Source organism: Diceros bicornis, chromosome 25, assembly GCF_020826845.1.
Source record: "Diceros bicornis minor isolate mBicDic1 chromosome 25, mDicBic1.mat.cur, whole genome shotgun sequence".
In the NCBI taxonomy this organism is placed as follows: domain Eukaryota; kingdom Metazoa; phylum Chordata; class Mammalia; order Perissodactyla; family Rhinocerotidae; genus Diceros; species Diceros bicornis.
In genome coordinates this window covers 3,880,790-3,896,948 of record NC_080764.1, presented here as the reverse complement: position 1 = coordinate 3,896,948, position 16,159 = coordinate 3,880,790, and the positions used below count along the sequence as shown (strand labels likewise).

The 16,159-nt window shown below is 58.8% G+C and overlaps 1 protein-coding gene across 1 annotated transcript in view; it reads left to right on the top strand.

The window, feature by feature from the left end:
* GRAMD4 (GRAM domain containing 4) overlaps positions 1 to 11,512 on the top strand; it is an 82,769-nt gene extending 71,257 nt beyond the window's left edge. The window contains exons 9-19 of the mRNA XM_058568132.1: positions 1,113 to 1,204; positions 2,308 to 2,356; positions 3,561 to 3,632; positions 4,071 to 4,114; positions 4,193 to 4,302; positions 5,474 to 5,631; positions 7,253 to 7,397; positions 8,298 to 8,391; positions 9,184 to 9,268; positions 10,272 to 10,340; positions 10,726 to 11,512. Coding sequence (XP_058424115.1) covers positions 1,113 to 1,204; positions 2,308 to 2,356; positions 3,561 to 3,632; positions 4,071 to 4,114; positions 4,193 to 4,302; positions 5,474 to 5,631; positions 7,253 to 7,397; positions 8,298 to 8,391; positions 9,184 to 9,268; positions 10,272 to 10,340; positions 10,726 to 10,830 — 1,023 coding nt within the window. The 3' untranslated portion in view covers positions 10,831 to 11,512. The remainder of the gene's footprint in view (positions 1 to 1,112; positions 1,205 to 2,307; positions 2,357 to 3,560; positions 3,633 to 4,070; positions 4,115 to 4,192; positions 4,303 to 5,473; positions 5,632 to 7,252; positions 7,398 to 8,297; positions 8,392 to 9,183; positions 9,269 to 10,271; positions 10,341 to 10,725) is intronic.
* The last annotated feature ends 4,647 nt before the right edge of the window (positions 11,513 to 16,159 follow it).

Genomic DNA, 16,159 nt, shown 5'->3' with positions numbered 1-16,159 from the left:
ACAGTGACCTGTGGCCAAGCCAGGCCTCTGTGAGCCGCCAGGCCTGGGCAGGACGGGAGGTGTCGGGCCAGCATCGTGGTATGCTTTGGGGAAAACAGGCCCGGCTGCCCTGTCTGAATCGTCCTGCGGTGGCTGCCCCCAGCCCTGCGCAGGGAGACCCTCCCGTCCAGTGGGAGGAGGACACAGGCCACCCACCTGCCTGTGGGGCCCCGAGGCCAGAGGGGGGCAGCCACAGCTCCCAAATGCCCCATCTCTGCAGAGGCCCCCGAGATGGCCTCAGCCTGAGAGGGTCCTGAGGACCGCCCTGAAGCCCGTGGCCTGGTGCCTGCCCTGGGGCCCACCAACCCCCGGGAGATGGGCATTTAGCACATTCACAGAGGACAGGCCAAGGTGGCAGGGCACAGCCCCACCTTCACCCAGGGGTCCTCTCTGTCCACCCATCACAGGCTATTTGCTCTGTGAGGCCTTCTGTGCTCTGGGTCAACACATACCTTAGTCTGTCCGTGTCTGTTATTGCTAAGAGATGAGCCCTGCTGTCCCCACCCCGCTCCTGGCCTCCGCCTGAACCCCATTGCATTCCATTCCCTGCCCCTTTCTGAGCACCTGTTCTGCTTGCAGCCCTGTGCCAAGCACGGGTGGGATCAGGGTGAGGGCCCCACGGCACTGTGCCTGGCACGTGCTGCGTACCTGGGTTCCCAGCCAGTCCTGAGTCCTGGTGATGCCTCCAGCGCCAGCATGAGGGAGCTGTGCCTGGGGTGGGCAAGACCTCTGCGTGGGGTCAGCTCTCTCTCCCGATCCTGGGCCATGTCCAGAGCTGCTTCCCTGGGACATGCTCCCTCCCTGCCCACTCACAGCAGCTTCTCCGTCCCACCCCCTCCCGAAGCGGGTGTCTGCCTTCCCCTGGCAGCTCTTACCAAGAAGGCAGCCTTCTCGGGGCTTCCCTGCAGCGCATGCCCTCATCCCGGGGCGTTTGGAGAGCCGCTGGGGGCTGGTCTCCTGCCAAGCGCGGCCTGCCTAGCTGAGGTGCAGGGGGGGATGTGGCCTGTCCCGAACCACACTGTCAGGTTGCCTAACCGTCTCCCTCCCCACCCGCTTTCTCTCCAAACCCGCAGGTGTACATGAATGCCGTGTGGCATGGCTGGGCCATCCCCATGTTCTTATTTCTAGCAATTTTGAGGTTATCCCTCAATTACCTCATAGCCAGGTAGGTGAGCTGGTTTGTCCTATGTGTGTGGCTGTGCTGTCTTTCTGCGTCACACGCACAGCTGTGGCACGTGCTGAGCCGGCTCTGCCTCATGCACTGGCATTTTGGGGGGTTGTCCTCTCACTGGCTCCTGAACCCTCTGGATGCCCACCCCCACCGGGTTTGTTGGAGCTGGCAGTGTGTAATTCCCAAACTCCCCAGTGGCCAGCGGGTGCCAGCTGCATGGTCACCCCAGCCCCTCTGCTGATCGTGCTGCATCTTGGCAGGAAAGTGCCCCTCGAAACCCCAGCGATGACATCCCAGTGGGGGTTGATGGAGCTTCGGAGGCTCTGCCCTGGGGGGTCCCTGCTAGTCTAGATGCACATGCTGAAGAGGAACTGGGATGCAGAGTGAGCTGGTTAACGGTCACCAAGCCCTGGTGCTACAGGATGTCTCCCCTTTGTGCTCTCCGAGCGCCCCCGCTCGAGGCTGGGGTGGGGTGCTCTTTTGGGAGCCAGCACGCTTAGGCAAAGACCCCTCGTCCCTGGGCCTGCCTGGGTCTGTCCAAACCTGTGGTTGCCCCAGCAGAGTAAACCTCAGCATCCCCCGGGCCTGAGGAGAGACCTCCGTTAGTGTTTTTACTCAGCCCTTCAAAAGTTCACACTTGTGCACACTGATTTTTCTAGGCGCTTCTCTATGTCTCGGTACGTTGGTTCCTTTGCAAGTGCTTTTTGTAGCAAAGAAACCCTTTAAACACCCATGACGGGGCCGTCTGGGCAGACGGGCCGTGATTAATGAAAGCACTTACTGTTGATGCTACACTGACTTATTTGAAAGGCCTCTCGCCCCATCACCTCTAAGGGCTTTTAAATGTGTCCCTGCCCCAGGAGGGCCCCCAAGGGAGGGCCGGGGAGGGTGGCCTGAATCATCCATTCTCAAGAGCCCAGGAGTGGCCCTGGTGGTATCCACAGCCCCCCGTCCCCACGGCTGGCATCTCAGGGTGCCCTCCCTACCCCCAGCTCATGGGAGCTCAGGGCTGGTGATGGGCCCTCATCCCTCTAACTCTGCCCACCACCTGCAGGCGACGGGCTTTTACAGGTGTGTGGTTGTCTCCTGTTTGCCAGGGGCTGGAGGATACAGTGGAGCATCGTGCCAGAAGTGTCCGAAGCTGTGGTAAGTCCTGGGAGGGCGAAGGTCTCCGTCTCCACCAGGTCAGGCCTCGGCCTGCTGCCCTGTGCGGGAGGCCACAGGTACCCCAAGGCCTCCAGATGCAGCTGTGTGGACGCCTGCTTGGAGCCCTGCCTGGCGAGGAGAGGGCAGGGATGAGAAGGCCAGCCGCCCCCCAGCCCGGAGCCCTTGGCAGCTGCACTCTGGCCTCTTTCTGGCTGATGACCCCCCAGTACCCCCTACTGGCTCAGCCTTGGCTGCTCCTGAAACAGGTTGTCCTGAGCCGGTCTGTCCTACTGCCCCTTCCCAGCCAAAGTGTGATGTGGTGGAGGGGGAGGTAGTGAGGGGGCCGCTATAGCCTCTCACTGCCTCCTGTGGAGGGAGGTGAACAGTGGGCTGGACCAGGGTGCTTGTGGAGCGGGGATCAGCAAGCTACGACCGTAGTCCACCTCTGGCCCACCCCCTGATTTTATAAAAGTTTTATTGACACACAGACATGCCCATTTATTGAGGCATGCTGTGGCTGCTTTGGGGCTGCAACGGCTGAAGTAAGTAGCTATGACTGAGACTGCATGGCCCATAGAGCCACATGTGTTTTACTGTCTGGGCCTTTATAGAAAAACGTTTGCTGACCCTGCTGTAGCGGGGAACTCTGGCCCATGGGGTGGAACCGCCAGTCGTGGGCAGGAGGGACACCTTGGTGCCTCCATGGGCCTCGTCAGAGGTTTGAGCACCTACTGTGTGCATGGAGCGCGCAGTAGGAGTGCTGGGCGCAGTGGTGCCTGTAGGACCTCCTTAGACAGGGGTCAGGGAGGGCGTCTGAGGGGAGGCAGGCCTGTGCCCACCCGGCCCTTGTACCCAGGCCAGGAACTCAGGAGGTTCTTGCTGAATGAACTCAGACAAGCAGGGTGAGGTCAGATGCACCTTTGAAGGTGAGCCGTTGAGGTGTGAGTTGGAGCCTCAGCCCTGCCCACTGAGTGCGCTGCCTGCTGCCCACCACCCTCTCAGGTTCCAAAGGGGTGTCTGCCAGAACAGCCGCCCTGTGCCGGCCCCCTTGTGCTGGGTCCCCAGGTTCGTCCGTCCCTCTGGCTGTGTGGGGGCAGCAGCGTGACCCCGGTCCTGGGGCTGGGAGGCTTCTGTGCTGTTTATGTCAGTAATTTTTCTGAACTGTTAAATTTCAGTGGAAATTCTCTTTCCCCTTTGACTGAAGGAGCCTCCAAAGGAAGACCTGACCGTGTCTGAGAAGTTCCAGCTCGTGCTGGACGTTGCCCAGAAAGCTCAGGTACTGTCGTTGGGCTCCGACCTTATCCACTGGGGGCCCCAGCACCCCGAAACTCCAGGTCTGGCTTGTCTGACGTCAGCTGACCTGCAGTCGGCTTGCCTGTTGATCCCTCACCCACACCTGAGATGGCCCTGAGTGGTGGGGAGGGTCCTCCTGGTTTAGTCTGACAGCCAGCATCCTGGCGGTTGGAGCCCCTCCTGGGCAGAGCTAAGACAGCTCCTGGGAGGGACGCAGCCCTGGGGCCATTGTCACTCTCAGTGCGTTAACCTGGGCCTCAGGCGGGACCCGTCACCCCATCCCTAGGTTCAGTGGTGCCCCGCTGTGGTCTCATGGGAGCTGCACGTCTCCGGCCAGCCCATGAACCTGGGCCCTCCCAGCGTTGCCGTGTGGACCAACGGCCTTGGGGTCTGTTGTAACCACAGTTTCTTCTTCACACAGAACCTCTTTGGCAAGATGGCCGACATCCTGGAAAAGATCAAGAAGTAAGTCACCAGCCCCGGGCCTGCTGTGTTTGGGGTGCGGCCCCCCCCACCCAGCTGAACCTCCCGTCTCCCTTGCAGCCTGTTCATGTGGGTGCAGCCCGAGATCACGCAGAAGCTGTACGTCGCACTGTGGGCCGCCTTCCTTGCCTCCTGCTTCCTCCCCTACCGCCTGGTGGGGCTAGCCGTGGGTAAGGGGACACGGCTCTCGCACCGGGTCAGAGCTGATGTGCATGGTTAAGTGTTGCACAGGGAGCGCCTGGGCATCGTCTTCCCGCCAGAACACCTGCCCGACACCGCATGCCTCCAGGGAGGAGGCCAGCTGTTAACTCACACTGGCATTCCTTCCCCTGCACCTTGTCCAGTGGCTTGTTATCAGAACATTTAAATTTGGGAGAAGTGAAGCCCATCTGAAACCCAGAGACCTCAGCAGGTTTGGGAGGAAAGGGGCTGCGTCAGACCTGGGGCACGGCCCTGCTCAGGTGTTGGCAGGTGGAGAGGCTGTGCCAAGGCCAAGGCCGTGGTCTTGAGGCCGCCCCACCCCCCTCAGCTCTGCTCCCCCAGGAATCTGCACCCTCCTCCCCAGGCCAGACCCTGAGCCCTGACCCACTGTGGGCAGCAGGGTCTTCCCGGCCTCAGCGTCTCCGCCTGTAGCTGGCAGGGCCTGTCCACAGTGATGGGCGGGTGCTGTGGTGGGGGCCAGATCTAAGCTGGGGCGTTGAGAGCAGTGGCCACGCTGTTACGGGGTCTCATGGTCTGAGCGCTGCTCTGACCCACCCTTGGCCCCGCGATGTGCAGAGGGTCCTCGGTCTTTCATTGGCACCTTCCCTGCACCCGTCGCCTGGGAATGCAGGGCTGGCAGATGATGTGGCTGTGGGGAAAATGACAGAAGCCAACGAACATAAAATGTCCTCCTGGCCGTGTGAACTGGGCTGACACTGGCACTCAGACCCGGGGGCAACCCACGGCCATAACTGGCAGTCCACCTGGTCAGAGACGGGCGCGCTGGGGACGGGTTCCCGTTTCCTCTGTGTGAGTCGCCCTGGGGGCGGTAGTGCATGGTTGTGCATTTGGTTGGCTTTGGAGACAGTTTCGTTGTTTGGCCTCAGCCACCTCCTGGTGGAGGTAACGAAACACAGAAGTGGATCCCCCCCTTTGCTGGGGTCACTTCCCCTGCCCTGCGTCACCCCACCAGGGCCACCTTCCCACACCTGGGTTCCAGGAGGCCCTCTGCGTGGCCTGGACACTCTTTCCCCAAAGAGCGCCGAGGGGCCCCGGCGCGGGAGGTGCGGGGCCGCCATCCTGAGCGGACGGCACAGCCGCACGGTCCTGGATGAAATGGGCTGTGTCCTCCCCCTCCAGGACTCTATGCCGGAATCAAGTTTTTCCTCATCGATTTTATCTTCAAACGCTGCCCGAGACTGCGCGCCAAGTACGACACTCCCTATATCATCTGGAAGAGCCTGCCCACGGACCCCCAGCTCAAAGAGCGCTCCAGCGCTGCCGCCGTGTCACGCAGGGTGAGCGGCCTGAGGCTGGGCTGGGAGAGGCCCTGGCCCTCTCGCTTCAGTCACCCTCTCCTGGCCTGAGGGGAAGCTGACGTCCCATTTTATGGCGCCCTTGAAACAAACAGCTTAAAACCCAGTGGAGGTTTTCCCTGTGAGCCAGCTCTGCTGTTTCGAAGGTCCATCCATCCCTCTGTTCGTCTCTGAGGGCCAGCCCTGGGCAGGGGATGGCTGCTGGGGACGCCCCCACCTGCCTGAAGGCCCCCAGGGGACCCTCCCACACACTCACATGGGAGCGGGCCCCACTGAGCCCAACTGGCCCCCAGGCCGAGGGCAGGCAGGGTGTGGGGTGTTGGTCATGACTGCCAGGAGCCTGGGGGCCTTGCAAGGGGGGACCCCTGGGAGTGACCACTCTGTGAGTGGGCTCTGGGTCCCCACTGTCCCCAGCTCTGAGTCTCGGGCAGCAAGGCCAAGCAGCAACTGAGATGCACCCACGTGGTGCTCCCGGGCTGGCCCCGGGCCCGTATTTCATTCACAGCGGAAGGCCAGATGGGCATCAGGCACCGTGCCCTGAGCCAGGCCTAGGTGCTCTCTTGGGGTCTCAGACAAGTGGGGAGGTTCTGGGCCCAGTAGCACTCCCAGGGAGGTCTAAGAGGGCTTCCTAGAGGAGGTGACGTTGGGTTGCAGTCTTGCACGTTAGCGTCTGCTGAGGAGACGGTGTGCGGTGACCCATCGAGGGGAGGGAAGCTCTGGGTCACGTGTGGATCGGGCTCCCTGGATTCTGGGGTAGCAGAGCTTGTCGGGAGCCTGAGCTCATTCAGCTGGGTGTACAGCTGGGCGCTCGTGGCAGCCTCCACCTCGGTGAGCCGGGGATGGGCTCCGGCACACAGATGGAGGTGGTTTCGAGGAAGAGGCACAGAGGCAGGCAGCCTGGCTCCCTAACGGCATGGCAGGAGACAGGCCCGTCCTAGTCCTGGGGTGGCTGGGGTGGGGGCTGCCTGGGGGTCAGGACCGCTGAGTGTTGGCCACTCTCGAGAGAGAGCGAAGGGGGTGAGGATGTGGGCTTCCCAGGATGGAGGGCTCCCCTGTTGAAGTGTCGTGTGGGCCCGTGTGTCTGCGCTTACAGCTCTGCTCACCGTGTGTTTGTGACCTCGCATCACATGGACCCACTTTTTCTTTTGTCTCGGTCACACGTGTGTCCGTGGTCTCCTTTCCGGCCAGCTGTCAGGGCATGACAAGGTACAGAGTCCGTGTGGAAGCCACTCCTCCTGTTGTGACCCGATGCTTGCATTGCCGTGTTGTGACTGACTTTTTAACGCTGCTCTCTGTGGCCTGTCCGGGGCCAGATCTGATTTCTGACGTGTCCATCTGACTGACTGCCTCGCCAGTACCTGGACTGCGTGGGCTGGGGCGCAGGCTCAGCTGCGGCGATCTGGGTGGGGATGGTGCCAGGGGCCAGAGAGAGTCTCCCCACTGCAGTGGGCTTCTCTGCCCAGAAGGAGGGGGCTCGTGGGCTGAGGACTGGGCATATGTGCCTGATCACTCGTCTGAGTTTGCAGCTGGGGTGGTGGTGTGCCTGGCCCCTCTGTCCCCCCACCGCCGGCACGGCTGACGGGACGTGGTGTGCTCTTGGCAGCTGCAGACAGCCTCCTCACGGAGCTACGTGTCCAGTGCGCCAGCCGGCCTGAGTAAGGACGAGGACGCCGGTCGTTTCCACGGCACCAAGAAGGGCAATTTCCATGAAATCTTTAACTTGACAGAAAACGAGCGTCCGCTGGCAGGTATGTGTGCGATGAGTCTGTGACCTGGCCTGGCCAGGTGGGGTTGCCCCACCCCATGCCAGGGGCCCCGATGGCGGGGACAGGCCATCAGGGCCACAGGAGGGCTCCCCGCCTCCTGCTTCCTGGACCTTCTGGGCAGGCGGGTTGGAGGAGCAGGGCGTGCTCCCGGCCCACGTGGGGAGCTGACCTTCTCAGCAATGAACAGTCTAATAGCAGTTCAGACGGGCCCGCCCCCGGCAGAGAGGCCCACAGCGGCTCCGTGCTGCTTGCTGGCTTCAGCGGCCCAGGCAGGGGCTTCCCTGAGGTCCTTCCTTCTCCCGCCCCACCCCACCCCACCACCGTGACCCCGGGCACGGCCGGGCTGTGGCCTCTGGATCACTGTGCAGTGAAAGGCAACCCAGGAACCCGGGTCCCGGGTCAGCCTCCTGGAAAGGACCCCCCAAACTCCTGAAGTGCTCGGCTCTCGGGGAGTTGGGCCCTTGCAAATATTTTGGCTGTCCACTGTGGGTGATACCAACCTCGAAAAGAAAACTGGAGAATTCGAGTTCGGACCTTCTCCTGAACCCTGTCCTGCTGACCCAGCCCCTGAGAACGTGCACTCAGGGTCGTGGCTGCAGTTTGATTTGTTTTACTGCCCTATTTAAATTGTGTGCTTTTCCTTTACAAAAACAAAACCTCTGCATATTCCTGTGGAAAAGGAAGCATCTGTCTTCTGGATGCTCTTAGATGCCACTTCATTCTTGACGGCCACTTCCCCTCCCTGGGTTTTATCTGCTGGTGGAGAATGTGTGTCGGTGCATCTTTGTAAAACCCATGCTGATGGGTCCCAACGTCAAACCTGGGGCGGGGAAGGGGTGCTTCCAGTGGGACAAAATGACGAGTCCGTCTTGTCCCCGTCAGTGTGTGAGAACGGCTGGCGCTGCTGCCTGATAAACCGAGACCGGAAGATGCCGACAGACTACATCAGGAACGGCGTGCTGTACGTGACGGAGAAGTGAGTGAGGCCGATGCGCTCCCGAGACCCGGCTGCAGGGCCCGGGGTGACCTCCGGGCGTGACCTCTGGGTGTGACCGAGGGCAGAGGAGCCTCCTCCCCAGGCCTCGTCTCCCTGTGCCGCCCCCGCTGGCTCTCCTGCCTCCCAGGGGCAGCCAGTACTGCCTCTGAGTGGGACGTGGCCGGGCCAGCCGCACCGTCACCTCTCCAGACCCGCGGGGACACTCTGGTCTGGGGTGCTTGTAGTGGGGCAACACGGAACTGCCACGGAGTCGTGTGGACGTGCTTCCACCTGCCGGAGCCCCGAGGCGCAGGAGGTCCCTGCTACTCTCCTGCTGGGGCCTTTTCCCCCCAGGACGAGACTCAGTGAGCTCGTCCCTGACGCTGCCCCCCAGCTGGGGGAAGTGGGGAGCAGGTCCAGGGGCGGGGTCTGTCCATAGCCCTGGGGGCCCTCAGCCAACCGTCCCCCACTCACAGCGGCCAAGGGCCCATGTGTCCCTCTGTCCCCCTCGCTGAAGGAACTGGACCGACCCCCCGCCAGGCCTCAGGGACGCTCCCATCTCTCGTTGGGCGTCCCAAGGACTCTAACGAGATGGGCATGTGTGTCAGGGTCAGTGTAGGGCGGTGGATTTTAATCTTTAAAAGCTATGAAACTCTTTCTAAAAGTGGACTCTTTTGCAAAGGCCAGGGCATGGTGGCAGGTGTGGGGGTGGCCTTCTCCCCAAGGGGGCTGTGGTGGCGGCACCGGTCAGGACCCCTGGCTCAGTTGCTGGCTGTGCCTGTTTCTCACTAGTTACTTGTGCTTCGAGAGCTCCAAATCGGGCTCTTCCAAGAGGAACAAAGTCATCAAGCTGGTGGACATCACAGACATCCAGAAGGTGGGTGTGGCCCCCGCCCCTGCCATCCCGCCGTCCTGTCACCCCCTCTGGTTTCAGGAAGAGGGAGGCCACAGGGCTGCACAGCTGGTGGGTTTGGTTGGACACATTTACAGTGAGGCAGGCGTCATCTGGGGACTCCACAGGCGCTGCTGTTGCCCGTGTGAGGGCTCCCCTTCTAGAAGGCTCCATGCAAACCCCCTCAGCTCCCGTCAGAGAGCGTCCACGCACCGAGGGCTGTTTCCTTTGCCTCCCCCCTCCTGTGGCGCCCTCACACAGATGGGAAGGGAGAGCACAGCAAGGTGGGCCCGGTGGTCAGGCACCTGAGCCGGCTCTGTCCACTGTGCGATCCCCCTCGTCCCTGAGACCGCGAGGCCCCAGGGCACGGTTAGGTGAGGGCACAGACACTGTCGCCACTCGGCGTTGTCCAGCTAGTTTCCCTCATACCGTCACGTGGAATGGGCGCAGGTGTGCCCAGTGCCCCGAGGACACTTGGTGGAGGTGGCCCCCACCTGCTCCCCCTCCCCTGGCTCTGAGTGTCCTGGGCACAGGCAGGCCAGGCCATGCCGTGGGCCCCAGCAGTCAGCTTGGCAGCTCTCCCTCCCTCTGTTGGCGTGTCAGGAGCACCCCCACAGCTGTTATGGGTCCCTCTGCTCTGGAGAGAGGATGTGTGGTTGGTGGGGTCAGAAGGAGTGCGATGGGGCAGGGTCCTCCCGGCCTGCCCCGCTGAGGCCCATCCCCCACACGTGGTGCTCCTTAGAGAGACCCCAAGCCTCTCGGGGGCCGGCCTGCTGGCTGGCTGGGACAGGGTGGGACGGAGTGTTTGCAGGTCTGGTTTTTCAGTCACAAAGTCAGTCCTCTCTCTTGTGGCTGGGAAATCCCGGGCCCCCCGTGGGTCTTGCTGTCTGTGGGCTCCACGGAGGAGAATGGCCTGAGGTGTGGGGAGGGTGGCATGGCCCTATCCCCAAGGGAGGCCCGTGGTGACAGGCGTGCTGTTGTCTTTCAGTACAAGGTCCTCTCCGTCCTCCCGGGGTCGGGCATGGGCATTGCCGTGTCGACACCATCCACCCAGAAAGTAAGTCCCAGGCAGGCGGGTGGCCAGGGAGATGGTGGGTGGGCCCAGAACTGTGGCTCTGGGCATCCTGGGACGAGCTCAGAGCCACAGACCGGCTGGGGCTTCCACTGGGTGGAAGGCACCCCCACTCGCCTCGTGGCAGCAGGAACCTGCTGCTGCGTCCAGTTTGGTCCGGGAGGCTGAGGCCCACGGGGTCCGCCCAGCAGCGTTACTCAGGGCGGGTGGAGCTGGGAGCCCGGCCCCTGCCTCTTGCCTCGGCTTCTCTGAAGCCCAGCCTCCTGGTCTGCCCTTGTGTGCCCAGACCCCATGTGGCTCTGCGTTGGCTTGGCCGGGGGCCCCTCAAACCTGGTGTGGTCTTGTCCTCAAGCCGCATTTCCTCCTCCAGCCGCTGGTGTTTGGTGCCATGGTGCACAGAGACGAGGCCTTCGAGACCATTTTCAACCAGTACATGAAAATCACAGCAGCTGCAGCGTCGGGCAGCGACAGCTAGTGTCGACTCTCTGGGACATTGCTGGAAGTTTCTTTCTTTTTTAACAATTTGGTAGTGGGAAAAAAATTGGACATCCTCGTGATCTTTTGCAATAATTCCCCTCGATCTGTGGTTTCTATTATGTTGATCCTGCGTTTCACAGACCCCTCACGCAGGGGTCAGGGCTCTCGAGGGACGGTGCCGGCCTGCCCGGTGGCAGAGGCACGTCTCACAGACATCTGTGGACACGGAGGGCAGAGGATCCTCGGAGGCCACTGGAAAGGATGATACACAGGAGACACGGCACCCCAGCCGCCACCCCAGCACAGCTGCTCCTCTGTGTCCCCACCTGGACAGAGAGACCAGCACCAGCCGCGCAGCCCGGCTCTCTGGAGGCCAGAAGCTCTTCCACACCAAAGCCATAGTGGAGGAGGGTGTCCTTCACACACTCCTCCTGGATGTGAAGGACGTCGGTGACAAGTGACATGGAGGCCCCTTCACCAACCACCATAAACGAGTCAGTCGGTCTTGCTCCTTCCTTCAGCGAGACACCCTGCAGCGTGTCTTCAGAGTGCGATCTGGCCTGCGCTCTGTGCTCGGCCTTTGTGGGGGCATCAAGGGCTGGCGGGGAGGGGCCCCACCACCCGTCCGGGCCACCTGCCATCTCGGCCTGATGGGCTGGCCAGGAAGCCTGTGTTGGTGACTAATGGCGTGTAGGTAGAAGCACATTTTTTTAATACTTTGCTCTTTGGAAAGGCCCAGAACACCTACTGAGGCTTTTGGGGGCACTCAGATTCCACTGCTTTCAGATGAAAATCCACCGTAGTGAGACCGGCACTGACATCCAGGCTGCAGCCACCCGGTGTTGGGGGAGGGCACGGGCAGGAGCGTCCCAGGCCCACGGTGGCCCAGGTCTGTGGATGCCCTGCCCGTGTGGGCTGTGCAAGGACGCTTGGGAGGTCACGGGCTTTGGGGTGTGACTGCGAGCAGAGCACAGAAGTTTGGGGCCGGCAGTCGGCACTTGTGACGTCTGACGGTGTTCCCTGCCGGCACGAACCCGCACCACTGCCCCTCCCAGTACCGGGCTCGCGTCTGGGCCCCACCCGCCCAGGAAACCGGGATTGCGGTGGGTCAGTGTGGCCCCTCCTGGTCAGCACACTCTCCCACGCAGGTTACTCCAGTTCTCGGCTTGTCCTGAGTCCTTTGGATGTCACTGAGATTGTTGTTTTTTGAAGAAACAGAAGATTATATTTTTTACAGAGAGCAAGCTGTTTTTCTTATTTTTGTATCGTTTTTCAGACGTAATTTTTACCTTTGCTCCGATCCTAATTTCTGGCTTGGGTGAGAGATCGGTGACGTTGCTCTTGTCACCCTACATAGGCGCCGCAGGGCCACAAGCTGGGGCCTGGGGAGCGCTGTGGGGGCCACGCCCACCAGCCCAATTAAGCACACAGCCCCCCTGGTCGGTGACATCTGCGGGACCACGGCGCCTGCCCAGCTCTCGGTCACACTGGCCTTGGTGGCACATGACTCTGCAGGTCGACCTTTCATAAATGAAGGCAGAACCCACGCTAACCCTTGGTTGGCCCCCATGGTCAGTGCAGGTGGACCGGCTCTCCTCGGCCGCATAGAGGCCTCAGGTACACCCTGGGGACACACCCCAGCAAGACCCCCCTTGATGCCCGAGGCAAGGCAGGGTGGGCTCTGAACTGCCCTGGGGCCGGGCTGTGGGGTGGTGCCCGTGGGTGCTGCTCAGACCCCTTTCCCGGGGCCACCTGGGGATCAGTGTCCGCCTCTTCCTGAGCAGGGTGGGATTCTGTCCCGAGCACAGCGGGGTGGTGCCAGCCATGGAAGGGGACTCGCTTCTTCAACAGAGTGAGGTGGTTTAGTTCGAGTCCCTTTTGAGGAGAAAGGGAGATGAAAACTGGCCACGTGTCGGGGTGCAGGTGCCTGGCTCCAGCCCGGGGGGCCCGAGGGATGCGGGGGGCTGGGCTCTGGCCTGAGTCACTCAGGAGGCCAGTGGCAAGGCCCTCTCTGAAGCCCAGGGCCTCTGCCAGGAAGAGCGGGGACCTGTGCAGGCTCTGGGCTCCCTGTTGGAGAGAACCCGTTCTTTTTATTGAATTGTGTAAATCTGGGCAGATATTTAATTTCTACGACTAATCTCTAAACTAGAATGAATGTTAAATTTTTTATGTCTGAAGCCTGAGTCTATTTTGGATCTGTAAATAATCGTTACCAGTGTATCTTTTGTTCAACAAAAGGATTGTACTGTATGAAGAACTGAAGAAAAAAATCTCCCTGTAACATTTTTTTAAGAAAACCTTGTTTGTTTAAAGAAAAAGTCTTGTATAAATTATAATTTTTATTTAAATAAACCTGAAATGCTTTGTGCTAAGGTGGGGGGCTGTCTATCGTCCATCTGTTAGTCCCTCTGTCCACCTGTCCCTCCATCCATCCATCCATCCATCTGTCCCAGGCTCTGTCCTAGGGGCTGGGACACAGCAGTGAAAGGACAGCAGTCTCTGGGGAGCCTGGCACACTGGAGCATCCTCGGGGCTGCTGCCCCCTTCCCCGTGACTCTCCTGATACCCAGGCTATGACTGTCTCGCCAGAATAACTCCCTGAGCCCCCACCCTGCAGCTCCACTCACCCCTCTACCCCTTTGCAGCGTGGCCCCCCAGACTCGCTTTGCCCGACGGTCCACGTGACAATCCCACAGGGCCAGCCGGACGTCAGTCCCTCCACCCGACCTCTCGTCCGCAGTGGACGCAGACCCTCCTCATGCTGCTGGGCGACGAGGGGGCGAGGAGGGACCGTCGAGCCTAGGCCCCCACCCAGCCTCGCAGGGGAGTCCACGAGTAACAGACCGCCCCGTTTGCCTGTTTTACGTATATTTCATTATTTAATGTATCAGGAGAGAAGCACACATGTGCCTGAGCACTGGTTTAAAAACCGTCTGGTTTCCTCTGCAGGCCTATTTCAATTTGTGCATCTTACGGCAGGGCTCTCAGAGGCCGACTCTTGGCTCGACCTGGGGGTTCAGGAACAAGAAAAGGCGCCTTGGTGCCCTGTTGTACTCGGGCCTTTATTCCTGGGGAGACGGAGCCCCGCAGGGCTTCCAGCAGAAGCCGTCACTCTGCTCACCCCAGGGTGGGGAGACTCTAGGGGACAGGAACACAGAGGGAAATGAAATTATTAATCATGTTTTTGTTCTGGAATTGGGGCTCTCTTTCTGGGTACTTATTGTTTATAACATCAGTTAGTGAATGGATTTTATGAATGTATGAGTAAATAAATAAAACAAATAAGTGGGGATCACCAGTACCCCCAGGCACCAGGCAAATTCTGAGCATCCCCAGTACCCACAGGCAAAGCTGACTCCAAAGTGATCTGTCTGCCACCACAGAGACAAGTCAGGAGCTGGCTGCTAAGGGGTCAGATGACCCTGAAGACTGCAGGAGTCCCAGGGAGCCGCCAATGCTTGTGAAGGATCCGGAAGACCCCCACCCGGCACACTGAAACCTGCCCCCCAAAGCACACCAGAACCAGGGAGCCCAGCCCTTCCTCATCTGGGCCCCAGCGCCCTTCACCTCAAAGGTCAGCCTCCTGCCGGCTGGAAGGGAGAGACATCCCAGGACCCCGAGGGGGCAGCAGGGGTGGTGGGCTGGAGCCGAAGGTGGCCAGCCCCTTAGGAGCATGACAGCGGCCCCATATTGTCACTTCTATTCTAGTCTATACTGGGAGTCATAGCTGGTGCAGAAAGGGGGAAAAACCAGATGTACTGAGATTGTAAAGGAAGATACTCAAATATTGTTATTGTAGACGATGTGATCATTACAGAAAACCTCCCACATCTACAGCTAAATTATTTTAATAAGAGGCAAGTTTTCTGGATACAATCTGATACATAAAAACAATTGCATTTCTAATTAAAAAAATTCTTAAAGCCTCAAAGTATGAAGTTTTTAAGAATAAATCTAAACAGAATTGAGACATTTATGAAAAAATTATAAAACTGTATTGAAAGACATGAATGAAGACTTATATAAATGGAAATATATGCAATATTCATAGACAGGAAAATTCAGTTTCATGATGAAAATGTCTTCTCAAAACATACAGAATGAAAGAAGTTACAGAAAACAACACAGTGTGATTCCTTTTATATAAAGAGCAAAACCTGCAAAACTAAACACTATACTGAGAACATAAACGTGTGTAGGGGAAGAAAAAACCTTTCTTCTACCCTTTTTGGTTCAGTAGCCGAGGGCTGCGAATTAAACTAACAAAAGGCAAATTAACAGGAGAAAAGGTATATGGTTTTTATTTAATGCTAATATTTTATTTTTATGTGAATGGAGGTATTGTAGAACACAAGTGGAGACCCAAAGAGATGGTTAGACCTGGGGCTTATGTACAATTTTAATAAGGGGCAATAAATTAATTTGTTGAGAAGTGACAAGATGGAGGGAAAGGGGTTTGGGCTGCTAGGGTAAAATTAATCTATTGGGGAATTTTATATGGGGGAAACTGATGGAAGGTTGGTTTGCGCAGCCCCATCTCGGCGCTGACTTTCTGTCTCCGGTGATAAAGGTGGTTCTCCTCCTGGTACAGGAGGGAGGAGGGGCACACCTTCACAAAGGGAAATCCGTGTCCTGCCTTCAGGTGGATGGGGAGGGCAGAGCGCTCTTTCTGCATTTGCTGCTGCTTAACTGTCCTCAGCACAAACAATCCTTATGTCACAGTGGCATGTTTTGGGGCGGCACATTCTGATCCCCTCACGTGGATGAAACAAGGGAATGAAAAACCCAGATTTCAGGACTATTACACAGGGAGTGTTGGGGTGAAAGTCAAGTTCTTGCATGGGTGGTAGGCACGCCACTGTTCATTTTGTTCTTGTTCTTTAGATCGTACGTGTGTATATGCGTTTTCACAAAAAAATACTCTGCTTTCAAAATAATAGGAATTTCTAAGAGAAAACCAAATTCTGCCCAAAGTAACTTTATTTTTGTCTTCTCAAACATATCAGAGCAAATATACCATTTTCTAATCTTGAAACCAGCAAGATTAGAAAGGGAATGAAGCCCCCTTTCCAGCCACACTTGCCAGTTACATGGGACCTCCGTGAGAAGTCAAACCACCGCTGAGGGGCGGGCGCGCTCACGGCGTGATGACACTGAGCAGGAATAGGGTCAGAACGTACCTGCTGCCTCATATTGTTGCACCAGTGAGCCACACAGGAAGTTGAGACAGACTAACCCTTCTAGATGACCCTGAGTTGTCACCACCTAACCATCAGTTCTGATTGTTTTTCTGAAAACCCCGAAGTTCAGGTGTTGTGGCTGCTCCA